The following is a 14,227-nucleotide window of genomic DNA, read 5'->3' as shown; positions in this document are numbered from 1 at the left end:
CAGGCAGGGCTGGGCAAACATCCACTGCTCTAGGAACTGAGCACTCTCTGATTGCCAGGATCATATATCAAGTATCTTTCCAGAGGCACCAAGTTCCATTAACATTTGAAAATCAATGCACTCCTTTGGCTGCACAGCTGCCTGGGAGCCAGCTAAGAGCTTGTGCTCCACCACCAACTGATGCCAGCTACAGCCAAACGGCCACAGTTCCAGCTGCTCTTCACAGCAATCTTGTTTGCAACCCAAAGGGGAGAAGAGGGAGTCAGCAACACAAGCCGGCACTGCTGCGATCCCTTGTGCTACATCCATTCATCAACTGTATCTATAAAACCACCAACTGGAGTGCACCAGCACAAGGAAGGGACGGGGACCCAGCAAAGCACAAGGTCACTGGAAGAATGAGCTGGACCATCCAGAAGTCTCATGGCTGATCCCAGCAAGCCCTTCATTGACTTGGAATCTCATAGTCCGGGCTTTGGGGGTACTGTTTGCCCCAAATAGGGAGCAAATGCACAAAGCACAGCAGACCAGAGCACCACCATGGTTTGCACAGGGATTGAGAGAGTTAACAGCAGGCAGCCTGCAGGACCCGCCAGGCCTTTCTCAGGGATTCCAGGAAAACAGGCGCGTAAAAAAAAAAAAGTCAAAAACCTAAACAGCCTAAGAAGGCTGCAGGATTTCCAGAGCCCCTGCCAAGGGATGGGTGGGCCAGAGCAGGGAGCTGGCTGCTTGCCTGCAAACACCAGGAACCCTGACGGGGTGTCTCAGGACAGGGGAGCTCGTCAGCGCTGGGGTTTGGGAGCATTGCCCACACACCAGCCTGCAAAGCCTCCTCCTGTGCTGCTGCTCCACATTCTCCATCCCATAGCTTGGCAGGCCCCGGAGCAGGTTTGGATCAAGCACTCTGTGCACCGAGCCTCCAGAGCTGCAGGACAGGGCGAGTGGGGAGCAGCAGTGGCGAGCAGGGCAGGGAGCTACTCTGCAGCAAATACACAAGACCATGTGTAAATCACACCGGCTTCCAGGCAGACAAAACACCCTGCAAGCCACCTCCTGTTTCTGCCTCCCTCCTGCTTGAGGCCAAGACTACTCTTTAAACGTATCCTGAACCTGCTAATCATTGCCTACTTTAAAACAATCTAACGTGTTGTTTCCGGCAGGGGTGACTTAGACTGTCAGAGGGGCCAGAAGTGCCTAAGAGATGCAGTCAAATTTTTAAGACAGAACGTGCTTTTATACTCCATCTCATGCCAGCTACACAGGGCCAGCGAAGGCAACTCTGAATTCACACAGTGAGGTTTTCCTTTTGGAAGGGCAAGATCTGAACTGGTGAGGCATTTTTCCATAGGTGGGAGGTGCCCATCCAAACACCTACAACTTCATGTTTAAAACACGTAACACCCAGCCATCAACAGAGCATCTCAAACATGAAGCCTGCCCACCAGAAATGACATTGAGCCAGCAGATACCCCCGCAGCGTGTAACGCCACCGACCTGGCACGGCATTAAAGTCTGCCAGGGAAGAGGAAGATGGGAGAGAGAGGAATGACTGTCTCAGTTGAAAGAAACATGATGTTAACACTGATGGTGTGACATGTGATGGTAAAAGACTGAAGATGTTAATAATAAAGTGCTTTGCAGTGTTAAATATGACCAGAGCCAGGGAGCAGTGCTGCTTTGAAGGGCAAAATGACAGACGGGAGGATTTCTGCATCTCCTGAGTTTCTGCCTCACACAGAGGCAACTTTCTGCTGGCTGGAAGATGTAAATGGTGCCAACTGCTTCTTGTAAGGACAGGAGTCCAGATGGAACAGATGGTCTGATGAAAAGGACAAGTAGTCTGTGCTTGTTCCAGCTGACAGCGCTGGAATCTTCTCCAAAAAGCAGAAACAATGAATGGGATTAAGGGAGGCAGAATTACCATGGAAAAGGCAGCGGTGTATGCAAACCAAGTGAGAGGCATCCTTGTCGGGGAGATTATTTCCTGATGTCAGGCTTACAGGCACACATGTGATTTGATCTCTGAAACTGTGCTTAAGGATTACACAACTCTGCATTGGTCTGCTCTCCCAAACCAGGGCTGACAAAGTGCTGTGGGGAGGACAGGGCAGGGACGGTGACCTTTACTGATACGAGTTCTGCACCAAGAAGCTCTGACAGCTACTGAAAAGCTGTAGCATTGTGCCTTTCGTCATGGGATGGACTTCTGCTGTTAACTCTGACAATTTTCAGAGACGTAAGAAAAAATGGCAAGAGACACACCACCACTCAGGCTCTGGACATGCAGCAACTCTACACCAGTGCCCAGAAGACACCAACGTGTCGACTCTTAACACCCAGCAGTTTGCCAGGCCAGAGGCTCTGCGCTGGGCTCCCCTCTGGTCTCCTGAGGGATGCTCCCTTGCTCCAACTGCACATGCACATTGTGCCTTCAGTGCTCAACACTGATGGAGCAGTGATACCACTTGCAAAAACACAGCTGAGACAAGTGCCACTCTCTTCCCTTCAGCTACACCACAGAGATCCTCTGCTCTGGGACCAGACTGCCCCCCCCGTGTTGCCTGGGCAGGACATCGCTCACACTCTCTGGGGTGCTCCAGCTGGTGACCTGGCAGAGCTCGTGCCAAAAGACAGCAAGGAGCAGTGCTGCAAGGAGCAAGTGATCCAGCCATCAGTAGTGATGCCACACATCACACTGTGCAGGCAAACGACACGAGGGCTACCAGCTATTTGGGGTGAGATGTAGATGAGGTGAGGTGCTACTGTACCTGTCTTTGACACTGGCCAGCAGCTAGCATGGGGGAACAGAAGCAGCTGTGGCCACAGCAAATACTCTTTCCTTTAGGAAGCTCCCAGCTTCCCAAACTAAAACTGGTATCTTTGTGCTGAATGCACCTTCAGAGCTTTTTCCTTCCACAGAAATTTTGGCATCCCAAGCACCCCGCAGCAGTAAGATGAATTATACACCACAAAAGCTGTACCTCCTTTTTTACGTCTGGTGATTTCATCTGCTTTTCCCTAGTACATGTTAAGTGAAAAACCAAACAATGGCTCACTGGCCCCCTTCTCCACATCACTCAGGATTTAAGAGGTCCCAGTCATATCATCCTCAATCGACTCTGTGGGAGGACAGAGGAGTCCTTGGACTATTTCCCTATTCAGAGGCACAGAGCAGCTTTCACAAGGGAGCAACACCTGTCCTTCACAAGATTAACAACCATGGCTCCAGATATCAAATAATTCAATCTTAAAGAAAATGTATATACATGCACAGCCCTTTCATGTAGAGAAATGGGAGCTAATCCGATGTAGCAGGTTCGTTGAGACAAGCCCTGAGGCAGCTCAGCCTGATAAGGCCACCTCTCACAGAGAGAGGAAAAAATAGTTCTTTTCATCTGACAGGTGTACAGAGACACTGCACAATTCGCCTGTCGCAAGGCAAAGGCTGGGCTGTGGGGGCAGGAGCAGCAACACGGGCTCACAGAAGATGCTGAGGCGCCTCAGAGGACTACCCAGCTCCCAGCCGCTGCTGCCCGCCCCAGGGGACCAGCGGTGAGGGGGCAGGAGAGGGCTGAGGAGACCGATGGCTTTACAGTTGGAGAAATCCCGTTCTCTCCTCAGCTGCTTGCACCAGTGACCACAAAACCAACCTCTGGGCAACCTCCAGGCAGCACAGCTCATCACTCCACAGAAAGCTGCCTGCTGGAGAGCAGACAGTAGCTCTGCACAAGGAAACCTGTGCGCATCCCTCCGCTCCTGAGCTGGTGAGAGCTCCTGCACACCAAGGGGCTCACTAGTTTGGAGTGAGAGACATCAAGCAGTAGGTGGTACAGCACCTGGGAAAAAAGAAGGTATTTCTGCCACAAAACAGCCATTTCTCATTGCACAGAATAGGCCGGTTAGAAAAAATTGCCAGCAAATCCTGGGAGACAGGAAGGGGGAAACTCCTGCTTATAATGGGATACTATTCTAATGCAACTTTAATCTACCCTGGCCAAAACTGAGAAAGTTTACACTAAAAACGTCAGCCTATTCTTCCTCTTTCTTTCCCCCATCTCACTGAGAAATAGTCAGCACAGAAAGTCTCAGCCATTAAATACTTCTCCAGCCTTTGCACTGAACTAAGAGGCAACTAACATTTTATCATGGAAGCTTTAGGAAGGAAATGGTTGTGCTGAGGAATAACATATCAGAGAAACCATCCCCAACCCCTAACTTCTTATGGGAGGTTTGCTCATTTATTCTATATTTGGCTCTAATCTCAAAGGGGAGACAGCTTTCAGCATGAGAAGAGCTAAAAATTGCTCCACTCTGGACGTGCTGCTGAGAGTTGTTTCTGAAGCTTTCCTTGGCTCCTCCACCAGGAGCTGGAGGAATCGGTGGCTCAGATCCAGTACAGCGCAGAGCAAAATTGTCATTGGATTTTTCCTCCAACAGATGCCACACACAGCTGAAAAACGGGGGGCAATGAAGTGCCTTTCTATCATGCTTAGTGGCCTCACTATGGGATCAGTTAATCCACTTCTTTTGTTGGCTCCAGTCCTCATTTCCTCCCTGTTCTTCCAGTTTTTCACCCCAAACTCCTGCTGTACGAGTGAGACACAACAGAATAACGGACAGATAGACTCTGGGTTTTTTTGTTTCCTTTCTCCAGTATGTTTAGTAAGATTTTAACTTTGCTACCACAAGTTAACAGAGGCACCAGAAAACTCTTAAAAGACATTTTAAAGTCTGACCTCCTCAACTCGGTATCTGCAGATCTTTTGCTAATGAAGCTCATTCATTTTTTTCTATAGTTTCTTTATTTCAAGATTGACCATGTCTGTGTTATTACTATTGATAAAAGACTGACATTAATAACTAATGCACATTGATCTCGGCAAGTCCTCGTTATCCAGATCAACGATTGATGCATTCCATTTCTGTCCTGTAAAGAGGAAAGCAGAGGCATTCAACTCCTCTCCACGCATTAAAGTGAACATATAAACACAGGAGGCATCCACTGCTACACCTATAACTTGTAGAAAAACCCCACAGCAGCTCAGTAAGTGCAAAAGGAAATACTTTAAGACTTCAGCCTTTGGGACAAGAGTTTCACTAGGTCTTATCACATTCATGTACTGTGGAAATCACCTAGCGACTCAGCCTGACAGTGACCTCCACTTGTCAGCAAAGTTTATCATCTCACAGGAATGCCACTGCCAGGGCAGGTTTTCTTCTCAGATCCATTTAACAGGGCTCGGCTCCCCTCTCCCTGCTCTGCTCCTCTCTTCTCAGAATTAACCCTGTCCTGGGCAAACACCAGGTCCATACCATGAGCTGGATCTCTCACGGAGGGGACAGACAACCTTTTCTGCCTACCACCTAAGATGAGTCCCCAGGAGGTATCCACAGCTGCAGCTCTCCCCTCTATCACACCAGGCGCGACTGGGAGCAACTGCAGACAGGGCTTACACTGAGCAGCCGTGGCCACACATTAACCTCCTGCTCCCAGAGGCAGGGCACCAGCATCAGTAAAACAAACTAATTGTCCCATCAGACAATTAATAATTCCCTGTTATTAATTTCCTTATCCCCCTTATCAAACTACTGTACTGAAGCCATACAAGATTTTACTACTGTTACCTAGGAGTGCCTCCGAGGAGGGACCATTTGGGATCCTAACCCTGTGGAAGACCTGTGAGACTGGCAGACGCTGCAGGAACAGACACAAACTCCTACTACAGCGCCAGGCCCCAGCTGAGATCCACACCACATGGCAGCGTGGATAATCGTCTGACCAGCTAAGGCTTGGCCAGACGCTATTTTAATTCAAGAATGCACAGAAGGGAGGAGGAAAAAAAAATAGCTTTTAGTGATTTAAGAGGAGCATGACTTGTATTTTGTTAAAATAATCATAATAATAATAATTCAATACCTAAACAAACAAGATCTCAGAACGAAGTTCTCTGGCACAAATACCTATTTTCTTTTTAAACATGAAATTCAAACATGCTAGGAAAATAAAGATCGTAACAAAACCCTGGGATTTTAGGTATTTTATTTCTATGGTTCACTGCTTGGTAGAAAGCCATACTGCATAACTCCAGCAGGGATTTCCCAGGGCACCAGTAAATCTTGTTACTGAAAATAGACAGAACAGTTGGGGAAATCTAAATCAAAGCTACCTTGTTAACGCCATCACCTACAAGCTACATCCAGCTGCAGAGAAGCCCTTTTCAGAAAGAGAACTTCCCCAAATGGAAATACTCACCCACGCACAGGATGTTGAAACAAAACCCATGATTAACTGACTTATTAACCAGCTGGTCAGGCAAACTGTCAAATCCTACATGTCCGGAAAGCGGGACAGTACGACAGCCTTCACCCTGAAATACAATGAAATAGTTGTGTTATTTTCAAGCAAAATACACTTATCTGTACAAATCCTTAAGACCTCCCAAGTAGAATCAACGGCACAGTGGAAGCAGAGATTTGCACATACACCGTAAATCATGTCAGCATGCTTCCCTCTTCTCCAAAACAAATCGAGACAGCACAAACAGAACGTTTCATTTGCCACACATTAGAAGGTAGCCCTGTCACTAAAATATTGAACTGTGCAAAACACATACCCAAACACAGCTGCTGAAATAAAGAGGTGGCAAAACATTTCTTTCTTGAGAAATTATGTAGACACTCCAGTCTCACCTTATACTGAAAATAAAAAGAATCCCCTGTGCAAAGGAATGTTTCAATGATGCCTCCCCATATAAGCCTATTACAATTCACTTAATGCCAATTGTAACTCACACGTAATTCACATTCACAGCTGCAGTTACAGAAACTAGCTAGGAATTACAGAAACAGTGTGGAAACCTGTATCTACATCTAATAATTGAACCCAAACACACTGCCTCTGCAAAGCTCAAGTGCTGTAGCACAGAAACAGCAGAGAATGCAGTCCTCAAGCTACTAAACACAGAAATATCTTCCACGTTGTTGCAAAGCTGAAAATCTCAGACTGCAAACAGGAGCCTGTCCAAATCTATAAAATGGCCGTTAACACCAGAAAATCAGGGATCACTGAAGGAAGCTGCAAGGAAGATGCTCACATGAGCAGGTGGCCAGACCATGCAAGGCAGCAGGTCTTCTCCAGCTCTGAGTGTTGCTAGCTGAGCTTTGCAGCATTTTTCAAAGCTAGGAAATAAATGGGGAAAAAAAAAACAGAAAAAGTGTCCAGAACTGAGTTGTTCCTAACCACACAGGCCCATCAGAAGGGAGCCTGTGCAGGGGTTTGGGAGTGGAGGCACCCAAATCTCCCTGCTGGGGGGCACGGGCCGCTCTTGCCCAGCCACCCAAACGACTTTATGAGAAACTGCTCCCACAACCTGCTCCCTCCCATGCCCGACATCACTAACCCAGTCTCCCCAGCCAGATGTCCCCTTTCTGTCCCAGGAAGCAGAAGGGCTGAGCTCCAGCTCCAGCTCCTGCTGTGCTCCACACCCATCACGGCCGCTTGCTTCTGGAGCGGGGTCAGAAATTTTCAACCGGCCATTCCACAAAGGCCTATGTACGCCAAGACACTCCGGGTGCCAAACCCACACAGCAGACGGTAACGAACGACATGCAGAGGCTCACCCTCAGAAATGCCATCGTGCAAATCTGAGAGTCAGTGCTAACCCCGGGTGGTTTTGTGTCCTGGGAAGTTCCCCTCCTGCAGCCCCCCAGAAAGGTATTTCCCCTCTCTGGAGGCAAAGGCTTTTCTTAATGACCTATTTTAGTGTCAAATACAGAAAACTCCCCCCGGCCTTTCAGGGACATCATCAGTTTGCAAGAAATACTATAGCCAAAAGGCAATAGTTTATAGGGTGTAATTTTTAACTTACTCTTTCAGAATAATGTTTTCACATTTCACTGTTTATAGGGACAGGCATACTGGTTTTCCCTCTTCTGTTAACGGCACTGGTATTTTAGACTAGGAAAACATCCCCAAGGACTGCATTTACTACAGCAGCGTGTCAGAGTATCATTACTTGCCTTGTTACTCTTTTGCTGGTCTGTTGGGTTTTTTTTCCAAATATAAGGCTCCAAATACACTTCAGCCGTTAACCATATTTACCACCCTGTCATGTGTAAACATGTTTCCCCTTAACCATATTTTGTGTATTAGTCTGACTCTTCCTGCCAAGATGTTCACCAAATATGGCGCTTTATTAATTCCTGAGCACCTTGCCTCCAAACGACATGTTCATCAGGAAGGCGCTCGAGCTCCCCAGCAGATTCTGTTTTCGCCTTCTAAGGATGCAGCTCTGAGGCCCAACAATTCCCAAACAAACCGCTGAAGCAGAAGCAAGGGAAACCATCAGGCACACAGATTTTGTGATGACAAACCTAAACTCCCCTGAACTGCCTTCATGAAAACAGAAACCCAGCACTGGGATAATATCTTGTGGCAGGGTCTGACCTGCAGCAGGAGCACCATGGCCCCAGTAAAGAACAGATGGGTGGACAGAGTCCACAAAGGCACACAAGAGAACCACAGGCAGATTCCTTTTGGGGAAGGAGAAATATCAAGCGTATTTTTAATACTCAGCCTTAAAACTGCACCGTTGGAAGACTGTTTGAACACTACTCTCCCCAGGAAGCGTGGGCAGGAGTGTGGGCTTTCATTAAGAACAAATCTTCTCCTCACCCCTAAATATAAGTGTGATCCAGATGGAACAAAATAAACGGTAGAAGTTAAGCTACTCTCAGCTGAGAGGAGGCATTTACCATCGCACAGAATTCAGCCTGCAAGTCATTTCCTGTAGCCTCTTTTTCTAGTCACCTGTGGTTTTATAAGGCAGTTAAACCACACTTCACATCTGCTACAGGCCAGGAAACAAGTACTGCAAAACCTGATTTCCAGCCACAGCAGCTGAGCCTTCACGTTAAGTACACAGCCACGAGGTATATTGTGCTACTCTGGTTAAAAATCCAAAGCCTGCTTGGCCAAGACATTGAGAGATCCGATGAGGTGGAAAAAAAACAAAACAAAAACATTTTAAGGTCAGACTAGTTCTGAAACACATCAGAAAGTTGTCAGCAATTACCAGACCTGCAGAGAGAAAAGAAATGTTTTCTAGCTGATCCACCACGAAACACTGCAAGTCACTAGTCTTCACACATCAAGCAGTGTCTCTCTATCCAGAATGCTGCTATATATAAACAGCATCATCATAAACAACATATGAACACAGTGATTAGTCATCCTGCCTGTACATTAAAGGTGGATTTGGATTACCTTGGTCAAAACTGAAGGAGAATATGTAAAGCTTACAAGCTTTTTGCTGAAAAAAAAAAACGTTCAAGAACTATCTTCCATTACTTATCATCAAAAATAATCTTTTGGGTCAAATTTAAAACATATAGAGGTACTAACAAGGTTAGCAAGGTTTGACTACTGTATGTGCAAAGGCTTTTTCCACAAGCATCAGTGAGCACTGGATGGCTGAGAGTCCTTCCATACTCTCTGTTTTAAAGTTATCATCTTGGAACAATGATGAAGATGGGATCTCTGGGCAGCCAGTGTGAATGCTGGCACCACACCAAGATACCAGATGCCTTTTCTTTCCCCGTATACACAGAGTGACCTCCTCTAGGACAGAATGGGCTGTTGTTGCTCGGGAGGAAGCAAGGCGTGTTTGCCACAAACAAGATTAAAAGAACAAAAAGAGCAACGTGCTCTCTTGCTGCATTACCAGGCAGGGCTATTGTAGAGTGAAAGTACGGAGCAGCCACTTGGAGAGGTTACTTTATTTTTTCTCTGTCTTTGGAGGATTTACACCCCTTTTGTTAGGGCTTCTCCATGCCACAGAAACCACCACTGCCTACTCTTAATTCTTACAGAGAACTATCAGAAATATATGGAAAATACAACGATGTTATAATAAATGACCCCAAGCCTGAAAGCACTGCACATTAAATGTTTACAGAGAATGGGCAAGATTTAGACACTAGGTGTTTGTATCACTCCAGTGTCCTCAGGATGAAAAAACAATTAGAGGAAAACCTTGCTGAATGTGCATCTCTGCCTTGATCTGCTTTACGTGACAAGTAGGTACAGCATGGCCCCCGCCTAACATCCTCGGAGCCCCAAGAGGCTGTTACCACTTTGTGGAGATAAAGCAGAGCATCCTCCCCAAGACATGCAATGGTGCTGCTCTTTGCAGATTCAGCACTCCATATTCAGGACAATTTCTGGTAGCCTGGACTAAAGAAACAATGAAAAAGGACACCACAGAAAAGGAAAAGCTTCCACTCGGCAATATTCAGGTGCAGCACAGCAATAAAGAATGCTACAGCTCTGAACACAAGGGACCCCGTGCCCAAACAAGGCCTGAATGACGAGAAAATGCTCCCAAAGACTGTGGTACAATACTTCTTCTGCATCTAATAGAAAAGACTGTTTCTGCTTAGGACACTGACAGCTGACATTTAGTACTTCTGACACAATCCCCCACCTCTCCCCAGATGAGATTCACTTTGAATGCCAAAGCCCTGAAGACTCCCTTCGGAGGATTTCCAAGCAGCTGCAACAAACACAACAGGACCATCCCTCAATGAAAACCAATGAAGCAAAGCTCAGAGCTCCACCACTGCGGCCAAGGCTCACAGCAGCCACTCCCCTGCCCCTCTGCCACTCCATGGGCAGAGCTGAGACCATATATAACCCCATACCTGAGACAACTCTTCCACGAGAAGTCAAATGTCAAATTGCAAAGCAAGGGAGAACCTGAATTCAGGTTTCCACACCAGTTTTTCACATCATTTTTAAGCCAGAACAACATCAGATCCCTTCTCATGACCTCGATGTTATGGCATCCACTTCCCCAGACTGCATTTGGCTCTGATTAAACAGCAAATTAAAGCAACACTTGTACCAATTACTTCTCACTTGTACCAGTGTGTAATTCTCTTATGCAATGACAGAATTATCCAGCAGACAGTATAAACATCCTCCAAGAGATAAATGCAAAGCAGGAATGTAAAGTGTAGATAAAGATTTTCTATTTCTTTTCTTTGCTCAGCTGATAACAGATCATGAGGACATATATAAAACAAAAACAACAGAAAAGTGGGAGATAAATAGTTCTGAATCAGCGACCACAGAAAGCAAGCAATGTCTCACCAAAGCTCCTGACCACTGACCACCCTCCTCAGGCACATTGCATCATTCAGTCATCCAACCTTCACAAATGGTCAAGTGCTTCCGAAATCTCCAATTCTGACAGCTCTTAAGATTATATTTCTTTATGCCTCTGCCAAAGGGCTGCAGAAATGCCATGCTGTTTGGATACGTTCCCAGGAGAAGTCTCCTTCAGCAATTAAAAAATATGTATCTGTATCAGCAATCTTAACGATTTTTCTGACCTGTACTACAGAGACTGAGAGTGAGAGCCCAGCGAGCCGGTCCCCTGCACCTGTCTTTCACCCACGGGAAGCAGGGTGCACACATCCCCCGTGGGTCGCAGTGCTTAAATCCTGCACCCTCCAGGGCAGCAGAGGACAGGAGAGGGGCCTCGGCTCAGCGGTGACAGGGCCACCTCGCCTGCCCAGGAAGAAGGGGGTTTCACCAACCATTTCCACAATAAAAGTGGGTTTAGATAAAAGGTGGTGACCACAGCTCCCCCTCGCACCCAGCCTCAGCTCTCACATGTGTTTAACCCTGCGGCACACACAGAGCAGCCCTCTGCATCACCAGGACATTACAGCTGACTGCTCCACAAACCATGGCCACAACCAGATGTCCAAGACCTGGGCTGACAAGTCGTCGTCTGTCTGGACAAAGACATTTTCAATTTGCAACATTCTAATTACATGTCCCTCTCACAGCTAGCTTTCTCTTTTGCCTCTGAAGAGAGGCTGTGCTGCAACTGTAATTCATTCCAAGCCACGAGGAGATGTCTGAAACTCCTGTACATTATCTTAGGAAAGTCTAATGCTCAATTTCTCTACAAGACAGGGGAGCAAGTGAGTCACTTTCCATACCTTGGCAGTCACATACAAGGCAACGGGTATGTCCAGGAGGAAATAACATCACAAACTGGCAAGGAATGGCTACATCTACCCGTTCAACAGGACTGGGTCCATGCTAAAACCTACTGCTTTGAAGACAAAACAGCGAGCATTCATCTCAAGTACTATTTCTGGACTAATGCACAGACACAAAAGTTGGAAGCCCATCAAATCACAGACGAAACGCTTCTGCATGCAAACGTGTTACAGCTGCCTCCATAGCATTTCTCTAACGAACACCGAGGTGGCTCAAGTCCCTCTGCTCCTCTTCTGGATAATTCTCTGCAGGCACAGAGAGCTCTGCGCTGCGCTAGGAAGGCAGGCGAGCATCGGCGGTGCCAGGTGTGCCCATGGGCACCCAGGGAGACACCGCAGGGGGACCCTTGGGGACAAAGCCCAGCGGTGCTGCGGTGCCTGTGTTTGGCGTGAGCTCCCACAGCCCGCCCCCCCGCACACGGTGCCGGACCGACGACCTTCCTCACATCACGCCCTAACAAGTACGGGATGGCAGTTTCTTTGGGAGGAGAAGCGCATCCCTGGCCAGATAGGGATGCCAAGGGGCGCTTCACCCACCACCGCACCCTGGCCTGGCAACGGGCCCCCAGCCCAGCGTGAGGGTGCAGGGCCAGGGGCCAGGTGTCCCCAGCACGGCAGCCAGGGGCTGCGCTGCGGGTCCCTCTGCGGCCCCGGCGGGGCCCGGGCACGGGGGACCCGGCAGGGCAGGACCCCCGGGGCCACCCCGGGGCGGGCAGCCCAAGGTCGCCGGGCCGGGCTGCTGCCCCGCAGCAGGGAAACCCCACACCTCCCGCCCGCAGGTAAACCCGGCCCCGCTGCGAGCGGCCGCCAAATCCCGACCCTCCTGGGGGGCCGCCGCCACCCCGGGCTGCGCCCCGGAGCCCGCCGAGGCCCCAGGCCGGTGCCCCCACAGCCCGCGCCCCGCCCGGCGCACCCCACCATGCCACGCCCCGGTTCTGCCCGCCCCGGCCCGCCGCCCCGGCCCCACCAGGCGCCCCCGCCCGCCGCCCCGGCCATGCCCGGCCCGCAGGAAGCCGCCGGGGGCGCCCGGCGCCCGCTCCCACCTGCCGCGCCACCTCGGCCGCCGCCATCGCTGCGCGCCCGCCACGGCGCCCGCCCCGGCCGGCCGGGAGGCTCCGGGCGCGCCCACCACGGCGCCGCGCGGGGGGGATAGACGGACCAGCCGCGCCCCCGGTCCCGCCCAGCCCCGCGCCCCTCGCGCCACCGCCCCCTCGCCCCGCCCCGCCCTGCCGTCCCCCACCTCGCCGAGCTCGATCCCGCCGGTCCCGCCGCCGCCGCCCCGCTCCGGGAGACGCGGAGCTGCCCGTCCCCCCCCCCGCGGCCGCTGGCGATGGTGCAGCCCGGGCCGCGGGCGGGGCCGCGGCCGCAGTGTGGCGGGGCACGGCGGGCTGAGGCGCCCGGCGCAGCGGTGGCGAGCGGGGCCGGGGCGAGCGGGACCGGGCGAGCAGCCCGCCGCCCCCAGAGGCCCTGCCAGGCCCGCAGGCTGCCCGGCGGGCCGCTGCCCGCCCCCTGCACCGTGATGGGTTCTCCCGCACCGACTCCATGGGCAGGCCCGGGGGGCCTCGCCCGCCGCCCTGTGGCCCCGCAGGCGGGCCGGGGTTCAAGGTTTGGGTCTGGGGTCTCCCTGCCTCAGTGAATTACTCGATATTTAAAATAAAAGGGCTCTGTGTTTTGTGCACTCTCCCTGCGGGCGGTCGGGCGGTCGCACTCGGGCTGGCCGGGAGCGTGGCTGATGGCAGCTGTGCCAGCTGCTCGCCCACAGCCCCTTCCCCAGCCCCTGCGCCCTGTGGTGCAGAGGGGAAACTCGGTCCTTACCCAAAGCAAAAAAAATTCACACTGCTGGAACCCCCGAGTAAAGCCCCCAGGTTGGCACCCCAGCTTTAGTCCAGCCAGAGCTCACCAGTGTGACCAGTCCCTAACGCAGGCACGGCTGGGCTGGCCCTAAACGGGTGCTCTGCTTTGCACTGTCTGTGCCCTCATTCCCCCAAAGCAGCACCTTGTTTCCCTCCATGTTTTCCCCGGTTGCCACCCAAGAAGTGTTTTAAACTGTTCCCCAGGATCCCACAGCCATGTGGGTAAAGTTCTTTGCCTCCCTGCACCCGCAGAAGCCACCAACAGCTAGTGACAAAACCAGGCAGTGCCAGGAAGGGAG

General features: G+C 50.5%; 1 protein-coding gene across 8 annotated transcripts in view; it reads right to left on the bottom strand.

The window, feature by feature from the left end:
• SEPTIN6 (septin 6) overlaps nt 1-14,227 on the bottom strand; it is a 34,035-nt gene that overhangs the window by 18,487 nt on the left and 1,321 nt on the right. For 6 of the 8 annotated variants that reach the window (XM_040614394.1, XM_040614397.1, XM_040614393.1 and 3 more), the window contains exons 1-2: nt 13,119-13,165; nt 6,254-6,368 (exon numbers count right to left, since the gene is read on the bottom strand). In XM_040614394.1, coding sequence (XP_040470328.1) covers nt 6,254-6,368; nt 13,119-13,145 — 142 coding nt within the window. In that variant the 5' untranslated portion in view covers nt 13,146-13,165. Of the gene's footprint in view, nt 1-6,253; nt 6,369-13,118; nt 13,197-14,227 lie in introns of those variants that run through there. The other 2 variants (XM_040614390.1, XM_040614398.1) reach the window with 2 other exon arrangements.

Source organism: Falco naumanni, chromosome 14 (assembly GCF_017639655.2).
Source record: "Falco naumanni isolate bFalNau1 chromosome 14, bFalNau1.pat, whole genome shotgun sequence".
NCBI classification, from domain to species: Eukaryota; Metazoa; Chordata; class Aves; order Falconiformes; family Falconidae; genus Falco; species Falco naumanni.
The sequence above is the reverse complement of the archived record's forward strand: the minus strand, read 5'-3'. Positions and strand labels throughout refer to the sequence as shown.